General features: G+C 45.2%; 1 protein-coding gene across 1 annotated transcript; it reads left to right on the plus strand.

Moving 5' to 3' along the window:
* Positions 1-478: 478 nt before the first annotated feature.
* On the plus strand, positions 479-19,299 carry TRARG1 (trafficking regulator of GLUT4 (SLC2A4) 1). The gene is made up of 3 exons (XM_036768143.1): positions 479-862; positions 17,180-17,312; positions 19,205-19,299. Exons 1-3 carry the CDS (start codon positions 479-481, stop codon positions 19,297-19,299), a joined length of 612 nt encoding a protein of 203 aa, XP_036624038.1.
* Positions 19,300-19,514: the final 215 nt, after the last annotated feature.

Here is a 19,514-nt window from a genome sequence, read left to right on the forward strand (position 1 = left end):
GCAGCAGCCTCCTTTTGCTTCTTCCTTTCAAAGAGGGAGACACCACCACAGGGACAGCCCATCCCTGCCTGAGCTCCAGACCCTGCCTATGCCTTCGGCGCTAGAACAGAGAAAGCAGCAAAGTTGGCTGCAAACTTGGTTTGCCCTGCCCGGACTGTTCCACTTGGCAGCAGCAGATTTCTGTAGCCTAAGAGGCATTTGCTTTCAGTAAAGAGGACAGGGAGAACGGTGAGCGACGTGGAAACAAAAAGATGGCTTTCTGAACCAGCTGCTTCCCCACCTTCATCCCTACCCACCAGGCAGTGCCCTGGTATCTGGGCTGGGGCGATCTGCTCACCCATCCCCCTAACAATTTCCCCGCTGGTTGACCCAGGCCAGGGATGGCAATTTGACATTCCATCCGGTTCCTCGTTCTCTACTGCCTTGGTGCCATCTGCCTCAGAGTCAGGAGCTGGCCTGTCCAGGGAGCCAGGCAACCATGGAAAACAATACTGAGACCCAGTTCCCAAAGACTTTGGAACCCAGCATTGTCCTGCCCCTGGACTCACAGGAGACAGAGAAACTCCTCACCAAGACCGAGGACAAAGATGACAAGGCTATGAAGGCATCCAAGTCCTTCTCGGGGGCCATGGAAATGGAGCAGAATGGTCACAGTCTGCCATACAAATCAGTGTCTGAGGGGCACCTGGAGGCCACCCCTCGTTCTCCTTCCAGGGTCAGCTCACGGAGGGCATCCTCCATTGCTACCACTTCCAATGCCCAAGACCAGGAGATGCCAAAGGATTACCTCATCTTGGCCATCCTCACTTGTTTTTGCCCCGTATGGCCTCTGAATATAGTGCCACTGATCTTTTCTATCATGGTAAGTGTTAACCTCCCACTTGGAATGTCCTAAACTTGCTCTTTTATAAAACTGCTGCCAATTTTTCTTTGGGAGACTTGCCAAAGATGGATGAAAGACTCGGAGGGAGGGTACCATAGAGGGAGGGGTGCTGAATATGGCAGACCTGAGTTTGAATATTGGCTCTGATGGTTACTGTCTGTGTGGTCCAGGAGTGGAAAAAGCCCAAACTGTAGAGTCAGAGGAGCTGGGCTCAAGCCTCATCTCTGATGCTTATTACTTGAAAAACCTTGGGTCCATTATCTAACTTCCTTGAGTGTCAGATTCCTCAACTATAAAACATGGGGGTTGGACCAGATGGCCAATCAAGTCCCTTCCAGCTTTCTAGAACTATGTGCTTAGCACCACGTCAGGCAAATAGTAGGCACTTAATGAAGGCTGGTTCATTCTCCTCCTATAAGTCACTTAGCCTTCTTGGGCCTCAGTTTCCTAAAAAATGGCAGAGCCTCTGAGGTCCCTTCCAGCCCTAGATCTGTGACCCTCAGCTTCCTTACCTGTAAAATATTTGCATCACTGACCTCATCTGGCTTTAGAAATCTTAACACACCAAGCAGTTTTGGTTTCATGAGTCTGGCTTGATTTTACAACAAGGTACAAGTGGGGTGATGATAATATTTATGGCTACACTTAGGCCAGGCTCCTAAAACCCTGACTCAGGGTTGTACCAAAAAATGGCAAAGGTGCCCTGTCTAGGGTCTACCAGTTGAGTTATGCCCAACACAAGTGTGCTTGGGGAGGCAAAGCCAACTTTTCTTTGCCCATTTGTTTTTGTTATTAATAAATCCTGCCTGGGCTTGCTTACCTTATATGTCCTGTGTGTGTGCAAGGGTGTAGGGAAAGGAGGCGAATAGTAAGAGAAAGTGAGGGAAGCCAGCTTTAAATCACAGCAGGCATGATATCAGAGGTATGGGTGGAGGATGCAGATTGTTTTGAAAAACGTTTTTGCCAAGTAAACTCTAGGCTTGGTCTCCTTGAGGCTACCCATTACAGTGCCCAGGTCTAGGAAACTTGCTCTCCAGATATTTTTGACAGGTTCAGGATTGAGAGCATAGCCCCATTTGCAATTTGGACCTAGGCTAGCAAAATTTGCAGCCCTCACTCAGACTGGGTTCCAACTAGGTACAAAGAAATCTCCCCATAGGTACAATGAGTTACTGGAGCACAGATTCACATAAACAACCCAGGCAGGACAGAGGACTAGAAAATACATACCAGGGAGCAACCAGACCCCAGGGAATGGCATGGGATGACCTAATAGGCCTTCTCCATTTCTGGTTTCCAAGTGCACTCGTGGCAGCTTCCCAGCTAAGGATTGAGTTGCCTTCTGGTGCATTTCTCTCAGAGATCGGCACAAAGAGGTTGGTTTTCATTCCATTTCCCCAGGGAAGGGATTCCCCATAAAAAAGCTAACTTTTGGTCATTGGTGGAATGCTCTGAATGCAACACTTCCTTATGACTCCCTGATCCTAATCCATATGCGCTTGGATGGAAGGAGGACACTAGTGCCATCTGCTAGGGTCACTTGGTGAAGAAATAAACTCATATGTACAGACAAGAGAATGAATGGAGGCTTGAAGAGAATCCCAAATCCCAGTGTTGGAAGGAATCATAAACCTAGAGGTGGAAGGAACCTCAGAAGTCAATTAATCTAACCTTCTCATTTTACAGGTGAGGAAACTGTCCCAAGGAGGTTGAGGTTATGTGACTGACCCAAGATCACAAAAGTAGTAAGCATGAGAGATAGAATATGAACCCATGTAAAATTACTCCAGAGTTACTCTTTCCACTGTCATGAACTATCACCCCCCTCCCAAGTATCCATCCTGGATTGGATAGCACTTGGAGGCTTCGGGTAGAGTGGAGGCACTGACCTTGGAGTCAGGAGATAGCAGTTTTAATCTTGGTTCTGAATAACTAGCTGTGTGACCAGGGGCAAGTCATGTGAGCTCTCTGACCTTCCGTTTCTTCATTTGTAAAATGGGGATAATATTTGGACTTTCTACTTAATAGAGTCATAGCACCACTGATTTAGAGCTAGAAAAGATCTTAGAGGCCATCTAGTCTAATTTCCTCATTGAACATATGAGGTAACTCATGCCCAAGGCATTTAAACACCTTGCATAATAAGACAGTAGTAAGTGCCAGTGGGAGGACTGGAACCAGGTCTACTGACTTCAAGTCCACCATCTTTTCCACCGTATCACGGTTGTTGTAAGAAAAGGGTTTAGCTTTTCATCTGGAGTAAAAAAAAAAACTGGTTCTCAGACTCATCTTCCACTTTCAAGAAGACAATCATTGAATTCAGAATTAGAGTTTCAGACGGGAGGAAAAAACACACAACAAAGCGGGATTTCTTTGGATTGAGTTTCCCCTGAGGAGCTGTCCATGGTGTGAAACTGGAGGATACCTCTGTTGCTTCAAACATGTAAACCTTTGGAGAGGAGAGGGAAAAGAAGGGAGTGGGGAGGCACTTATCAAGGAAAACATATATCAAGCAATGGGCCCATTGGTCAGGCGGGTGTGGGGGATAGAAGATGGGGGGAGGGTTGTCTGTTCTTTCTTCTGGGGTGTGGCAAGCAGCAGAATCTTTTTTTTTCTTTTTTTTTTTTTTTGGAGGGGGAAGGCAGGGCAATTGGGTTTAAGTGACTTGCCCGAGGTCACACAGTTAGTAAGTGTGTCAAGTGTCAGAGGCTGGATTTGAACTCAGGTCCTCTTGACTCCAGGGCTGGTGCTGACAAGCAGCAGAATCGAGCTACTTTAGTTGAAACAAGAGACGCCCTTCTCCTTCAGCTCTTTCCTCTCCCTAACTCTATATCTCAAAACTCCTTTTCATTACCCTCAATTTTCACCTCCTTTGGTCTGCTTTCTAATGAAATGCTGACCTTTCTCCTTAGCCCCTGCCTCTGAGGCAGCTAAATAGTGCAGTGGATAGAGTGCAGAAGTCAGAAAGGCCCGAGTTCAAATCCAGCCTCAGATACCTACTAGCTTTGTGAGCTGAAGCAAGTCACTTAACCTCTCTATGCCTCAGTTTCTTCATCTGTAAAATGGGGATAAGAATAGCAACTACCTCTTAGGACTGTTGTGAAGTCTAATGAGGTAATATTTGTGAGGTGATTTGTAAACCTGGAAGGGCTAGCTATTAGCTCTTACAATTTGGCCTCAACTTCGTCACTCATTTGAAAGTTACCAACAATCTTTTTTCTGTCAAATTCAATGGCTTTTTCTCAGTCCTCATTTTCCTGTAACTCTCTGCAGCATTTGACGGAGCTGACCCCTCTTTCCTCCCTGGGTTTTCACAACACTGCTGTCTTGGTTCTCCTAATTGTCCAGATGTTCTATTTCTTCCAGTATCCCTTGCTGGATCATTGCTTGGGTCTCATTCTTCAAGAATCCAAGGCTCTTACCTGGGCACTCTTCTCTCTCTACACCCCATATCTCAAAGATCTCATCGGTTCCTTTGGGTTCACTGATAATTTCTACTCATATGACTTCTAAATCTACATATTCAGCTTTCATCCCTCCTTGATCTCCAATCTGACACCGACAACTTCCTACTGAACATTTCCAATTGGATGTCCCATAGGTCTGTCAAACTAAACATGTTCAAAACAGAACTCCCTATCTTTCCCCATAAAACCCATTCTTCTTCCTAACATCCCTATTTCTGTGGAGGATACCATCATCCTTCCAGTCCCCCAGGCTCTCAATCTCACTGTCATCCTTAACTCTTCACTCTTCCTCAAAGCCCATATCCACTTAGTAAGCAAATCTTGGTGATTTCATTTATTCTACCACTCTTGCATCTGTCCCCTTCTCTCTGCTCACACCATAAGCACATTAGTTCAAGCCTCTCATCACCTCTCATTTGAACCACTAAAATGATCTTCTAATTGGTCTCCTTGCATCCAATGTCTCTCCTCTCCAATCCATCCTCTCCACATTACAGTGATTGATTCTCCTAATGCACAGGTCTTACCACGTCATGCCCCTGCTTAAGAAGTTCCAGCTGCTTTTCTCCGTTGTCTCTACTATAAAATAGAGACTCCTCTGTTTGCCATTTAAAGTTCTTCCCAATCTGGCTCCAATCTGTCTTTCAAGCTTATTGAACATCATTGCCTTTAATGCACTCTTATGTTCCAGCCAAATCAGCCTTTGTTGTTTCTCATGCGCATTATCTCCCATCTCCATGCTCTTGCCCACTCCATTTCCCCATGCCTAGAAGGCCATCCCTTCTTGCCTCTGCCTATCAGATTTCCTAGTTCTCTCAGCCCAAATGTCACCTCCTATAGGAAGCCTTTCCAGATCTTCCCCTCCCCCAATAGCTGTTAATGCCTTGAATTGCTTTTTGTACATAACGTCCCCCTCCCACTGCCCCAGAATGTAAGGTCCTAGAAGAGAGGGATGATTGTTTCATTCTTGTGTTCATATTCCCAGTACCTGGCTCAGGGCATGGCATGGAGTCCATGCTTAATGAGTGAGGTTAAACTTACTTTATAAGTCTCTCATCCAAGAATCAGCCTAGCTGAGTTGACAAAGGCTCATCACCAGAACCTCCAGGCCACTGCATGATTTTTTTTAAATGTACATCGCTTCTTGTAAAGCCAATCTTCTGAGCCTTGGAGTCCAAAAGATTGGAGTTCAAATCCAACTTCTGATACTTACCTAGCTGAGTGTACACAGGCAAGCCATTTAAACCTCTCTGAATCTCAGTTTTTCATCTGTAAAATGGGATGATAATAGCCTAGTGCACTGAGGGGTTAGGTTACATGAGCAGTCACTCAGCAAGTATGTGTGAGAGGCAAGACTTGAATCCAGTTCTTCCTGGCAAAGGCCAGCTCTCTAGCCACTGCACCATACTGCTTCTCCTAATAACAACAATTGAGTTTAAAGTTTGCAAAGTGATACACACATGATTTCATTTAATCCTCCAAACAATCCTGAGAAACAGGTGTTATTATCATCCCCATTTCACAGATGAGGAAACTGAGGCCCAAAGAGTTTAAGGAACTTGCCAGTAGGCATCTAAAGCAGAATTCAAACCCAAGTCTTCCTACCTCCGAGCCCAGCATTTTATCCAGCATACGTGTTGTCTTTGTATCTCTAGCACCTGGCATAATGTTTGGCACATGGCAAGTGTTTAATAAATGCTCGTTGATTCATTCTTTCTTTTGAGGCTCATTTTCATTACTCCATGACTAATGCAGCCTCCTTGTTCCCTTTCTCCATTAAACCCCAATTCCTCCAGATGGCACCACTGATGCATTTGGATTTTTCTGAATCAGAGGAGTTTTCCCGATATAAGAGATTCAGGGATGGGCAGGGAAAGGTGTCTCCTTTGTGGGCTGAGGAAATCTGTTTATGGCTCCCTTCAGGTCTCTCCACTCTGCACATACACATGGCATTGAACAGTTGCAGTCATATTCCCAATTGTTCTGACCATAAGTACATTAACTGGGGTGGGGGTGGGCGTGGAGGGGCTGGAAGGAGCCCAGGAAAGAGAGAATACCTACAACTCCAGGTGGAAAATGCTTGAACACTCAGATAACTAAATGATCTCATTGGTATGGGTATTTTCATCATTGATATGGATTATGACTCATCCATTGCTAGCAAGCATGATTTGAACCCAGATCTTTTGGATGCCAGTTTTAGCACCGTATCCCTTACAACTAAAGGTAAATACAGTGACGACCAAGACAGCTGGCATGGAAAGGCCAAATGGTAGCGGGCTTGCTCTCATCCCTCCCACTATAAAGAAGACAGATACAGATTCAGGAGACAGAGAAAGGATTTAAACCTAGATCCTCTGACTCCAGATACAGGGCCTTTTCCATTGTGCCCCTACGTAGCAAACGAGACAATATTTATTTCTTTTAAAAAGCACTTAGCATAGCCTCTAGCACATAGTAGGTGCTATATAAATGCTTATTCCCTTCCCTTCCCTATTGCCCTGCCTCTCAAACTTGTCCTCCTGTAATTATCTTGCAGATTACAGTGTAGTAGAAAGAATGACACCAGATTCGGAGCACAGTGCTCGGCACATAGTAGGCATTTAACAAATGCTTATAGATCAATTGTTTGCATTGGAGAACTTGGGTTCAAATCCTGATGCTGAGACTTACTACCTGTAAGGAACATGGGGCAAGTCACTCAAGCTCTCTGGGATCAGTTTCCTCATCTATAAAATACAGCAATTGAAAAAAAAATAATAAAATTAAATTAAATGAGGTGATTGGACTCAGGAGTTGATAAGGCCTCTTTCAGTTCTAAAATAATTCTCCCGTACTATAAAGCCTCCAAAAAGGTGGGTGAGGGTGCAAGGGTTGGGGGAGCACACTTACTGGGTTGACAGACTTCCTCCATATCACTAGAGGCAGAAAATAATTCAAGAAATTTACAACAAAGGATGGCAGGTGGGTAAAAGTCAAGAGGGGTTGACTTTGAGGGAGAGTATCTGGGGAGAGTTTAAGCAAGCTCCATTTACCTCTACAAAAGCCACACATCTGTCAGCCCTTTCAAAGCTGCCTGTTCCCTGGGGACTCCACGATACATGCACATACTCTAAGAGGAGGCTATTTTGGTTGTCAAGAAGGTGAGAGAATTCCTAGATAGGTCATGTGAAGGAGGGAGGAGAGGAGGCTGTAGAATCAGGGAGGAGAGGCCAGAGTTAGTGAGCAAAGTGGTCCTGCCAGCCAACTCTACCTCCCCTCCCACCCCACCCCCTGCTGTAAGTCATAGGATCACTCACTCAACAAGCATCATGTGCCCATCACTGTGCTGGGTGCTGGATATACAATGAAAAAAAGAATTAATTCCTGTCCTCAAGAACTTACATTCCTTGGGAGAGAAGAATCATGGAATGTTATAGGGGAGTAGTCAGGGGGTGCAGTGGACAGAAAGTTAGACTTGGAGTCAAGAAGACCTGAGTTCAAATGTGGATTCAGACACTTAATAGCTGAGTGACCATGGACAGGACCTTTAACTGGCTCCAGCCTCAGTTTACTCATCTGTAAAATGGAGATAAGACCGACACTTACAAAACAAGGTTGTTGTAAGGATCAAATGAGATGATTTTTGAACCTTAATGCTCTTTATAAATGCTAACTACTATTAGGAACACATTATAGCAAAGTCAGAAGGGACCCTAGGAATCTAGTGCCCTCCTCCCATTTTACTGGAAAGGAAGCCAAGGTTCTTCAGAGCAGAAGTCTGTTGGCTTCTCCCCGATAGGACTTGAAATGTTTAGCTGAAGATCTGGTTGCTACTATTGTTGGAGGCTCCAGACCCAGTTTTTGACGGGTGAAGGGCCTCCTGCAGTCTCATTGCATCTTGTGCTCCAGTCCAGATGGTTCCTTGACAACAGGAGAAAGTTGAAAGTACTGCAGAGGTGCAGCCAGGCTGGCCATGCTCCAAGTGGGAATAATCCCAAAACCCAGACCATGTCTTGCTGGCAACACCCCTAGGTGAAAAAGCATTCTTTAACTGCCTGCCTCATGCTCAGCTGGAAGCTCCCTAGTGAGTCTGCACCAAAAAAGGTAAGGGGGCAGGCAGAGGAAGGGAAGCCAAGGAAGAATGGGGAGAACAGGTGTCTGGGTCAACAAGTGGGACCCCAAGTTCTGTTGTGTTCAACACAAGGCAGGAGAGAGAACTAGCCCCCTTCCATCAGAGTGGCCTGGGGAGCTATCTACGGAAAGAGAGCTAGAGGACATCAGCTAGCTGGAAGCAGAGGGTCTGTGTGCCGACCCTAAATCTGCTGCTTACTGTGTGGCATTGGACAAGTCATTAAACTTCCCGGGATGTCCATTTCCTCCTTTGTAAAATGAAAGATTTGGACTCAGTGACTGCTAAGGTCCCTTCCAGCTCCAAATAACCACCACCACAACAATAATAATAACCACTAAATAAAGTGCTTTAAGATTTTAAAACTGCTTTACCTATATTATTCCATTTGATTCTCAAACTCTGATAACTCATATTATCCCCAATTTACAGATGAGTAAATTGAGGCTAAGAAAGGTTAAATGACTTCTGCAGCCTGTAAGTGTTTGAAGCTAATTTGAACTCATGTTATCCTCACCCCAAGTCCAACACACTCACCTCTAGTCTTAGAAGTGAATGGACAACAAGGCATCTGGTGTGGGAAGTCCAAATGCTATGACCCTAGCTTGCATGCCTCCTGCCAAATAAGAGAACAGGTACAGACTCCCAGACCTCTTGGGCTAAAAAAGCCCGACAGATGCTATCGAGACTAGAGAGAATGCTCTCCAGGTAAGATCGTCTCCTATCAAATCAATTGGTCAATAAGCAGTTCTTAAGAACCTATTACTTGCCAGGAGCTCTCCTAGGTGCTAGGGACCCAAAGACAAAGATGAAATAGATCCCTGCCTGTAAGGGGCTTACATTCTATCAGGGAGAGAACATGAATATATAAGGGCACATGCAAAATAAAAACAAGGTGATGGATGGGGGAGACATAGCAGCTGGGGGGATCATCTACAAGGAGACACGAGGGAAGCTGAGGATTCTAAAAGGCAGAGGTGAGGAGGGAGTAATAGTGTGAGCAAAGGAATGGAGTTGAAAATGGAGTCTTGTGTATGAGTAACAGCAAGAAAGACAGTGTAGCCTAGGACTCATGGGTGCTTGCCCTATCATTCTGGAAGGAAAGGCGACTGATTCTAAACCTTCCTCAATGTTTAGTCACTCCTAATCTCTAAAAGGCTTTCCACTGATTTATCTAACTCCCCTAGGGAAGAATGGAAGGTCACCTCTTCCGAATCTATCCCTCAGAGAGGTGTATCATCAGAGAAGGGATGAAGGCTTCTGGGACAGTCTGGGGCTAGTTTTGTGGCCAGATAAGCCTTTACATCAAAATTAAGGGGAAGGAGTGAATCACTTCCATTGTCAGCATTTTCTGTTTATAAAGTAACACTTTATCAATTCTCATTTGCTTCTCGGGAGCAGGGCAGAGATTATAATCAGTCTCACAATAAAAGGACCAAGGATTTAGAGCTGGAAGGTACCTTAGACACTATTCACCATTCACTACTTTATTTTACAGATGAGGAAACTGAGACCAGGGAGGTTGTGACTTATCTAAGTTCACACAGTACATGACAGAGGTGGGCTTTTCCTTCTGCATCACTAATTAATAGACTAGGTCTCATTTCCAATGCTCACTGATTCAGGAATTTGTAAAATGCTTGCTAATGTGCAAAGCACTGGCCAGGACTCAGATACAAAGTTTAGATGAGACAGAACCCTGCTCTTCATAGACATGATGCCTAGAGGTCAGAGGCACTAATGCTGAAAGGCCCTCAAAGCTTGAAGTCAACATACTGAACCCTTGGAGAGAAGTCTGGAAAAGACAGGGCCAGGGTCGCCCACCATGTTCAGGTACTCACCAGGCTTTCCTCTGGATGCCCCAGGCTGTGGAGACTACTACCTTACCTTGGCAGCTTAGTTCATTCTCTCATCTCTCTGGTATCCTTCCACCAGGTCCCTGGTGTCCTTCCACCAGGTCCCTGATAGCCTTCCACCAGGTCCCTGATAGCCTTTCACCAAATGAGTATGAAGAAAGTAGTCTGTTCATCCCCACACCACAGTTTTTGCATTTTAACTAAGACCTGGGTTTGAATACCAGCTCCTGGACCTTCTTTCTCTCTAGATTTCTTTGATGGTTGGGAGTTAGTTAAGGACTTACAAGCACAGGGTAGAGAGAATAAGCCAGAATATGAGGACACTGTTCAGTCCCTTGACTTCCATGATGATGGTAGAAAGTCCCAAGGACACAAAATGTTTTAGACCAAGAAAACTCTCTCTCAGAGTGAGAGAAGGCTGTTCCCTTCCTCTCTCAAACCAGTTGGTCAGTCATCAATCAACAAGCATTTATTAGACACCTATTCTGGGCCAAGGATTGGGGGTACAAAGACATGAAACAATCCCCACCACTGAGGAGCTTATATTCTAGGTGGGATGGGGAGAAGGGAACAAATGTGCACACACTACAGTGGAAGGAGTGTTGAACTTGGAGGCACGGGCCCTCAGTTCAAATCTTGACTCTACTACCTGGGTGATACTGTGCCAGTCCTTGGACTTAACCTCTCTGGGCCTCAGTTTCCTAAATGTAAAATGAATAGGTTGGACTAGATGGCTTTTAAGGTTCCATTCAGCTCTAGATTCAAGCCAGGTAAGATCATCTCCTATCAAATCAATTGGTCAACAAGCAGTTCTTAAGAACCTATTACTTGCCAGGAGCTCTCCTAGGTGCTAGGGACCCAAAGACAAAGATGAAATAGATCCTGCCCTCAAGAAGCTTACATTCTATCAGGGACATAGTGGCTTGAATCCTGGCTCTGACTTTAGCTGTGTGACCTTCCCCAAGTCATTTCCCCTCCTTCTCCCTCAGTTTCCTCATCTGTAAAAGGAGAAGGTTGGGTTAAGTAGACTTGGAAGACCCTTCCAGCTTTAGATCTATGGTGCTGTAAGTAAATACAAGGTACATACACAATAAACACTAGGTAATTTGGGGAGGAAGGAGTTATCATGGGGGAGAGGGGTAGAAGTAATCAGAGAAAGTTCTATGGAGGAGACAGCATTGACAAGGCATTGGGGAGGCAGTGGAAAGACCTCCGGATGTGAAGTCAAAGGTTCAAGTCCCAGCTTAGCCACATACTGTGTGCCCTTGGGCAAATGACAGAACTTCTTTGGGTCTAAGTTTCCTATTGTGTAAAATGAGAGGGTTAGAAGCAACGACACCTAAGGCCCCACCCACCAGGTCCTTTGATCCAGCTGGGAAGTTGAGGAAGGGACATCCTGAAAAGGCGCTGCCTGCCCCAGGACAAAGGACCCTCCCAGGGTCTCAGCACTCCTAATCAGTTTTCTGGTTTGGAGAAAGTGACCTAGAACAGCTAGTGATAATAACTAACATTTAACCACTGCTTACTATGTGCCAGGCACTGTGTTAAGTACTTTACAATTGTTATCTTATTTGATCCTCACAATAACCCTGGGAGGTAGGTGCTGTTATTATCCTCATTTTATACATGTGGAAACTGAGGCAAACAGAGGTTAAGTGGCTTGCCCAGGGTCATACAACTGGCGTCTGAGGCCGGATTTGAACTCAGGTCTTCCTGACTCCAGGCTTAGTACTCATTTCACTGTGCCACCTAGCTGCCACCTAGAGAAAGTTCTGGGGGAAGGGGCTGATACAAATAAGACTGTGTGACTTCTAATGGGCCCAGTCCTCCAGACCATGTAAATTAGAGGCTAGGATGGTGTAAACTGTGCCAGAAAAGTCCTCTGAGGGCTTACACCATGGGCACAGAACTGGGCTTATCCTAGGACAGGAATGGTCAATGGAGAGTCCTCACCCCTTAGTGACTGTGAAGGGGGCATTGTTCAATCCTGTGCTACTAGAACAGGAAAACTTGCCAGAGCTGTAACTAGGACAAGGCAAGTAGAGTCTAGCCCCAGAGTATTGAATTTAAAGAACCATTGATTTCAAGGGTACTCTTTCAGAGCATAGAAACAGCTCAACTCAGCACCCAGTCATCAAGAATATTTAGTTAAAGTCGGAAGTTCTTAAATAATGCTTCCTCACGATCCTCTCCCCACCATCTGCCCCCCAGACTGGCTCCATCCTTCTCCCTTCCCTGGTGGTGGCCTCCCCAGCAGTAGCCTTGTGGTGTCCAAGGGCCTTTGTATCTCTTCCATAGGTTGGTGTTCCCAGGTATGGAGTCCCTCTTTATCCCAACTCAACTGACTTTGTCTTAAAAAGTTGATCTGAGAGCACCATTCATGATGCTTACCTGGCGTACATTTTTGTAATGTTTGTCCTTGGTCCCAGAATTCCTAGAGTGACCTGTGTTGAACTTATATGCCCCAGATTCAATTTGGGAGGGGGGCTGTCTCTTAAATCATAGCACTTTGTTTCATTTTGCTTCCACTAGGACACCTCTTGAAAGCCTTAGGTTAGACATGACCACACATCTAGGTCTTGGCAATTGTCGCTAAAGGATCTTCGGCTCCTATATCTAAGCACTCAAGGTGACAATGCATCTCAGGTATAATCTCCTTACTTCACACCCATGGAAAACTCAGAAGCTCATAAACAATGAAGACAGTCCTCCCCATCTCCAATGAACTCCACTTTCCCCTGAGGGCTCCCATCCCAGTCCACCTTGTGGTTTGAACTCTCTTCTCAAGGAATGTTAACTTGGGTTGGTTGGTAGAGAGTCAGCCCCTAACAGTCTGCTGAGTCCCGCTTTCACTTCTGTGGATGTCTTCACCCTCAAATTGAGGCTGCAGAGAATGGCCCTGTACATGGCCTCCACGTCCTCTCAGAGAGGTTGTTAACAGATATGTCCACATCTTCCTCAGGAAGATAGAAAAGTCCAAACCAAGGCTCACCCCAGCTAAGCTCACCAAGTGATCATCCCAATATTCATCATCTACAGGTCACAGATCTAGAGCTGGAAGGCACCTTAGTCACCATATCATTCAATTCCCTCAGATTCCTCCCCAAGACTAGGTATCTTAATCTCACCCAGGCTGGAAATACAGCAACTACCCATGGGCCCAATCCCATCGCTAATAGGTATGGGAGCTTTGGCCTGCTCTGTTTCCTACCTGTGTCTGCCCTCCCCAGGCAACTTGGTGGCCCCACCCTCCCAACAGCTCACCACATCGACACCATCTTTCATATGGACACCCAATCAACACAGCCACTACAGTTCAAAACATTTGAGCTCAAGAGGTCTGCCAGGTCTTCCTGGCAGCAGGGATTATAGGTGTGTCCCACCAGTTCTGGCGCCAACCCTCTCATTGTACAGATGAGGGAACTGAGACCCAGAGAGGTTAAATAATTTGCTCTTGGTTACACAAGTAGTAACATTCAGTGTTTTTTCAACTGCCACATTGGCTTCATGACTCTGCTAAATAATATGGGTCATTGGCTCATACATTTATTTATTTTTAAAAATTATTATTTTTTATTTTTAGCATTCATTTTATTTTTTCACATTCTAATAGTATTTTATTTTTTCTCAATTACATGTCAAGACAATTTTTAGCATTCATTTTAAACAAGATTTTGAGTAATTTTTCTCCCTTCCTCCCCTCCCCTCTTCCTAAAATGTTAGGCAATTTGATATGTTATAAATATCCTATCATGTATAACATATTTCCATATTAGTCACAGTTGTGAAAGAAGAAACAGATCAAAAGGGGAAAAACCCTAAAAAAGAATAAAGTAAGTGAAAAAAGTATGCTTTGATCTGCATTCAGAGTCCTTTAGTTCTTTATCTGGATGTGGATAGCATTTTCCTTTGTGAGTCCTTTGTATTTGTCTTGGATCATTGTCTTGCTGAGAAGAACTGAGTCATTCATAGTTGCAACACAGTGTTACTAATACTGTGTACATTGTTTTCCTGGTTCTGCTCATTTCACTTTGCATCAGTTCATATAAGTCTTCCCAGGTTTTTCTGAAATCTGCCTGTTCATCATTTCTTATTGCACAATAGTATTCCATTACATTCATATACCACAGCTTGTCCATCCATTCCCCAACTGATGAGCATCCCCTCAGTTTCCAATATTTTGCCACCACGAAAAAGACTGTTATAAATATTTTTGCACATGTAGGTTCTTTTCTCTTTTTATGCTTAGTATTTTTAAAAATTTTTAGTTACAAATTCTCTTCTTCCCTCTAATTCCTCTCCCATCCATTGAGAAAGAAAGCAATATGTTATCAGTTTGTCATGTGAAATCATACAAAATATTTCCATGTTAGATTGTCTCATAAATTTAGGGGTGAAAAGGACTGGAGGGATTATCTAGTCCAAACATTTCATTTCATAGATGAGAAAAATGAGTTGCAAGTACTTAGGTGAATCCTCTAAGGTCACATAGGTAGGAGGTATCAGAGACAGGATTTGAGCCTTGGGACCCAGAGACCTTGTTTCCTCTAAACCTGTAACTGTCCTGTGTCTTTTGGCCAAATTTTTTGAAAGAATGTCAAAGTTACTATGACTGGTCACCAAGTCAGGACCTTACATTTGATAATAGTGATCATATCACTTAAACAAAACCTTGCCAGCTGCAGCTGGGCCAACTCACCAGGGTGAGCTGGAAACGATCCTGTCATCATCCATTTTACTCTGTGTACAGGTGGAGAATGCGGGCATTTACTTCAGTGCCAGCCTAGGTTTCCAAGCCAATAAAGAGACCTCATATGCTCCGGTCCAAACTGTACTGAGCATTAATGGTGGCCATCAAGGGTCCTCCTTCAGCAGAAACCCCATCTCCTGGGATCAGGAGATGTTCCCTCAGCTGACCCAAAAGCTGTGCTCACAACAGATACAAATTGTTGATGACACCTGAGGTCCACACCATGTTACTGTTGAATAAACACTGATTAAGCGCTAACTATTGGGCAGGTAGGTTGCACAGGAGATGGAGTGCCAGGCATAGAGCCAGGAAGACTCATCTTCCTGAGTTCAAATCTGGCTTCAGACACTGACTAGCCATGTGATCCTGGGCAAGTCACTTAACCTTGTCTGCCTTAGTTTCCTCATCTGTAAAAATGAGCTGGAGAAGGAAATGGCAAATCGTTCCAGTATTTTTGAGAAGAAAACCCCAAATGGGTTCATGAAGGGTCAGACACAACTGAAAAATGACTGAACTGACCTGAAGCACTGTGCGCAAGGCATAGTACTCAGACTGGAGAGTTAGACAAAAGATGACAAGGCATGCTAGAGAATATTATGCTAAGAAATATCTGTTATTGTCATGTTTGTGGAGAGCTTTCTTCCAATGTAGGGTCTGCCATTTGCTACCTTGGGCAAATCCCTTCACTTCCCTGGGACTCAGTTTCCTCAGCTGTAAAATGAGAGGCTGAGGTTGGGTGGTCTCAGAGCTCCCCTCCAGCTGCAGCTTGATGAGCCTAGGACCCTGAAACAAATTTCCTCTGATCCTCACTCCCACCTGGCAAGATGGATTCTGTCAATAGAGCGGAAGGAGGATTGGCTCCGGACCTGGGTTGAAATCCCACTTCTGACCCTTCCTGCCTGTGTGTGATGTCTCTGAACCTGAGCTCCTGTCTTCTCCTTTGCAAGAGGAAGGAGTTGGACTAAATCTGACCCGGGGTCTCTTCCAGCTCCAAGAGCCTAAGATTCTTATCTTATGGATGAAATTTTATAGAGGTTCGGGGACTTGTCTGTGGTGTCACCCCCAGAATCCAAAGCCAGGTCTCTCCTACCAACAGGTACGCTGACTCCACCCCTCCCCCACCTGGGACAGCACAGACTCTTTAAGTGACTTCAGGGGACGAAAGGGACCTCAGCATTCCCAGAGATTTGAAAGGGCTCTATTGCAAGGATGGGCAGGTGCTGGCATGGTGGATAGAGCTCTGGGCCTGGAGTCAGGAAGACCTGAGTTTAAAATCTGGCCTCAGATACTTCCTAGCTGAGTGACTCTGGGAAAGTCACTTAATTTCTGTCTGTCTCAGTTTCCCCAACCATAAAATGGGAATAATAACAGCATCCACCTCCCGGAGTTGTCATGCTGATCAAATGAGACAATATTTGTAGGGCATTTATCCCCACGCCTGGCACACAGTGGGTGCTTAATAAGTGCTCGTTTTCTTCCTTCATAGAAGAGATCCCAGAACATTGCTCTTCTTACAAACCTTTCCCTCCATCCTAAGGATCCATAAGATCATGGATCTGGAGCTGGGAGGGGCCTTTGGGATCACTGAGTCCAACCCCCTCATTTTACAAATGAGGAAGTCACGTTTGGGAGATGTAAAATGTTTCATACAAGATCATGCAGGTAGTAAGTGGTTGGATCCTCTCGCTTTACAGAGGCCACATGGAGTACCAGACTCAATCAAGAAAACCTGGGTTCAAACCCAACTGTAGGCATTTGCTAGTTGTGTGATTCTGACTTCTGTGCCTCAGTTTCCTTATTTTAAAATGGGGGGGGGTTAGACTCGGTGGCCTCTGAGGTTCCTCCTAGTTCTCTACGACCCTATGAAAAAAGGCACTTACCCAAAGTCACACATTGTAGCCAAGAGGAAGGGCTAGGAGCTGAAGGAGGGTCCTTGGATCCCAAAGCTCAGCCCTAAGTGATGTCTCCACGTTTTGATGCCATAGCTCTCCTTACTCCAGGAGCATGAGAGAGCAGTACTGGTTAGAGCTAAGGCTGTCTCTGGGGTTGCCCAAGTCATGACTGTCTTGCTTAGCTGATGAACTGTTTTTCTCTGCCTTCCCTGCTTACCAGTCAAGAGGTAGCGTACAGCAGGGAGACCTGGATGGGGCCAGGAGGCTGGGCCGCCTGGCAAGGCTGCTCAGCATCGTCTGCATCGTGCTGGGAATCCTCATCATCGTCATCTATGTGTCTGTCAACTTCACAGGTAAGCCTCCCAAAGGCTGGTGGAAGTCCTCCATCCAGTCTTGCAGACACCTTAGCTCCCAAGAGGAAAGAGGGAGGTGGTTCAGCCTCCACATGCAGACCCCTGACCCTCAGAAGACAGTGGGCAAGCAAGGGTGGGGACCCTGAATGAGCCACACACTCGGGAACTTCCTGCTTCCCTAGGATGCATCTCTAAAATGTTCAGGGTGTTCAAGTAACAGCAGGGTCTTCACCCACTTAACTAGCTAGCTGTGTGACCCCGGGTACATCACTGAGCCTCTCTGATTCCTCATCTGGGGATAAAATGGGGATTATAATAGCACTTACCTCACAGGCAGTGGGAATTAAACAAGATAACATCTTAAAGTGCTTTATCAATGCAATAATAAAGCTAGTGTTCAACTAGATTCGGTGGGCTGGGTTGTTTTTTTCTCTCTCTAAAAAATCAGACCTGTGATTTCATTGGTGTTGGGAACTTCCAATGAAGAGATTTCCACAAATGCGAATAAATGCCTCTTCTGTAATTACTGTCTTAGAGAGCTGTCTGAGGTGCTGAAAGCTTTCAGTGACTTGCCCTGGGTCCCACAGCCAGTATTGATGAGTGAGACTTGAATCCAGGTCAATCAATTAATAAACATTTATTAAGCACCGACTATGTACCAGGCACTGTGCTAAGAGTTGGGGATATGAAAAGAGGCAAAAGAGTGTCCTTGCCCTCTGGGAGCTTACAATGTAGTGGGGGAAGTAACATACAAACATATATGTGTGTATGCATATATATATATATATATATACACATATATAAAATCTCAAGTTACCTGTAGGATAAATACGGGAAAATTAAAAGAGAGAAGGCACTAAAATGATGAGGTTGGGGAAGGTGGAATTTTCATTGGGACTGAAGCCAGCTGTCCATGTCCCTTCCAATGATTCCACCCTCCATCCTTATAACTTTAAACCAAAATATCCCTCCCTGGCCAGCACTTCCTTACACGTGTAGTCTCCTCCTAATTAGGATGTAAGTGTCTTCCACAAAGGCAGGCCATAGCTTCACTTTTGGTATTTGCATCCTTAGAACTTAGTACAGTGCTCAACATGCCACAGGAGTTTAATATGTGCTTTTTAATCCAGTCAGCCAACCAGCCAGCCAGCCATCCACCCAGCCAGCCCTAGCCAGCCAGCCAGCTAGCCATTCATACACACATATACCATGCCAACTTCCAAGGGCCTTTTGCAAATATAGGATTTTGTGTGCTGAGAAGCACTGCTGTACTGTTTGACCTTGCTTAAGTCACTTCCCTTAAGATCCTCAGTTGCCTTATTTGTAAATTGGAGGGGACTGGAGCAGATAGCTTGAGAGGCCCTCCAACTCTAGGGCTCTAAGAAACTGTGGCTTCTAAATTTTCTTCCAGCTCCAAGTAAAATATTTCACTGTTTTGTTTCCTTATCTGTGAAATGGGGATAACGCCTACATTACGTGGTTGTCATGAACATCAAAGAGCAGGTTGAGAACTGGGAAGTTCACTGCACATAAATGTGTCACCTGCAGAGCAGAAGCAATGGAAAGAGAACTGGGTTCGAATTCTACCTTCTGCCACTTACCATCTGTGTGGCAAATCAGTTAACCTTTTTTCTGGGCTTCAGTTTCTTCATCTGTAAGATGGGATGATAACATGTCCCTCCCTCACAGGGCTGTTGTGAAGGCCAAATGAGAAAGCTGTAATACCATCCACCCCCTTTGCAAATTTTAAAGTGATGTGAAAATGTCCGTTGTTAGAATAGCCATGGGGCATGTGCAAGGGGCCATGAATGTAGAGGGGCTGGTAGTGTTTATGAATTCAGGGAGTTGGAACAGTTGCTGTTGAGTAGCTCATTTCCTTCCTGTGGCGCCAGGAGGCACCGACATCAATCTCTTCCTGGCAGGGGAATGGAAGCCCAGAGACTCCAGGGCTCCAAGGGCAGAGCCAAAGGCCCAGCTGGCCTCCTGATGCCTCTAATGCATTCCCTCTCTCCACCCCTACCTCCTTTCTCTGTGCTGCTACTGCATAAATAAGCACTCTCTTGGCCACTGCCCCTTAGGATGGAGGGGAGAGTAATTGTTAATATCCCCATTTCATGGGTGAGACAACTGAGGATGAGGGGACTTGCCCAGAGCCACACTCTTTCCATTAGACTATGGTTATTACTAGACTGGGCATTCCAC

This window comes from Trichosurus vulpecula, chromosome 7, assembly GCF_011100635.1.
Source record: "Trichosurus vulpecula isolate mTriVul1 chromosome 7, mTriVul1.pri, whole genome shotgun sequence".
NCBI classification, from domain to species: Eukaryota; Metazoa; Chordata; class Mammalia; order Diprotodontia; family Phalangeridae; genus Trichosurus; species Trichosurus vulpecula.

What these genes read in the sequence shown, in the direction of transcription:
- TRARG1 (XM_036768143.1), top strand. Translation starts at nt 479, where the DNA reads ATGGAAAACAATACTGAGACCCAGTTCCCAAAGACTTTGGAACCCAGC. An exon ending in CACTGATCTTTTCTATCATG is followed by an intron (nt 863 to 17,179) that starts GTAAGTGTTAAC and finishes CCTGCTTACCAG; the next exon opens with TCAAGAGGTAGCGTACAGCA. An exon ending in TGTGTCTGTCAACTTCACAG is followed by an intron (nt 17,313 to 19,204) that starts GTAAGCCTCCCA and finishes CTGTGGCGCCAG; the next exon opens with GAGGCACCGACATCAATCTC.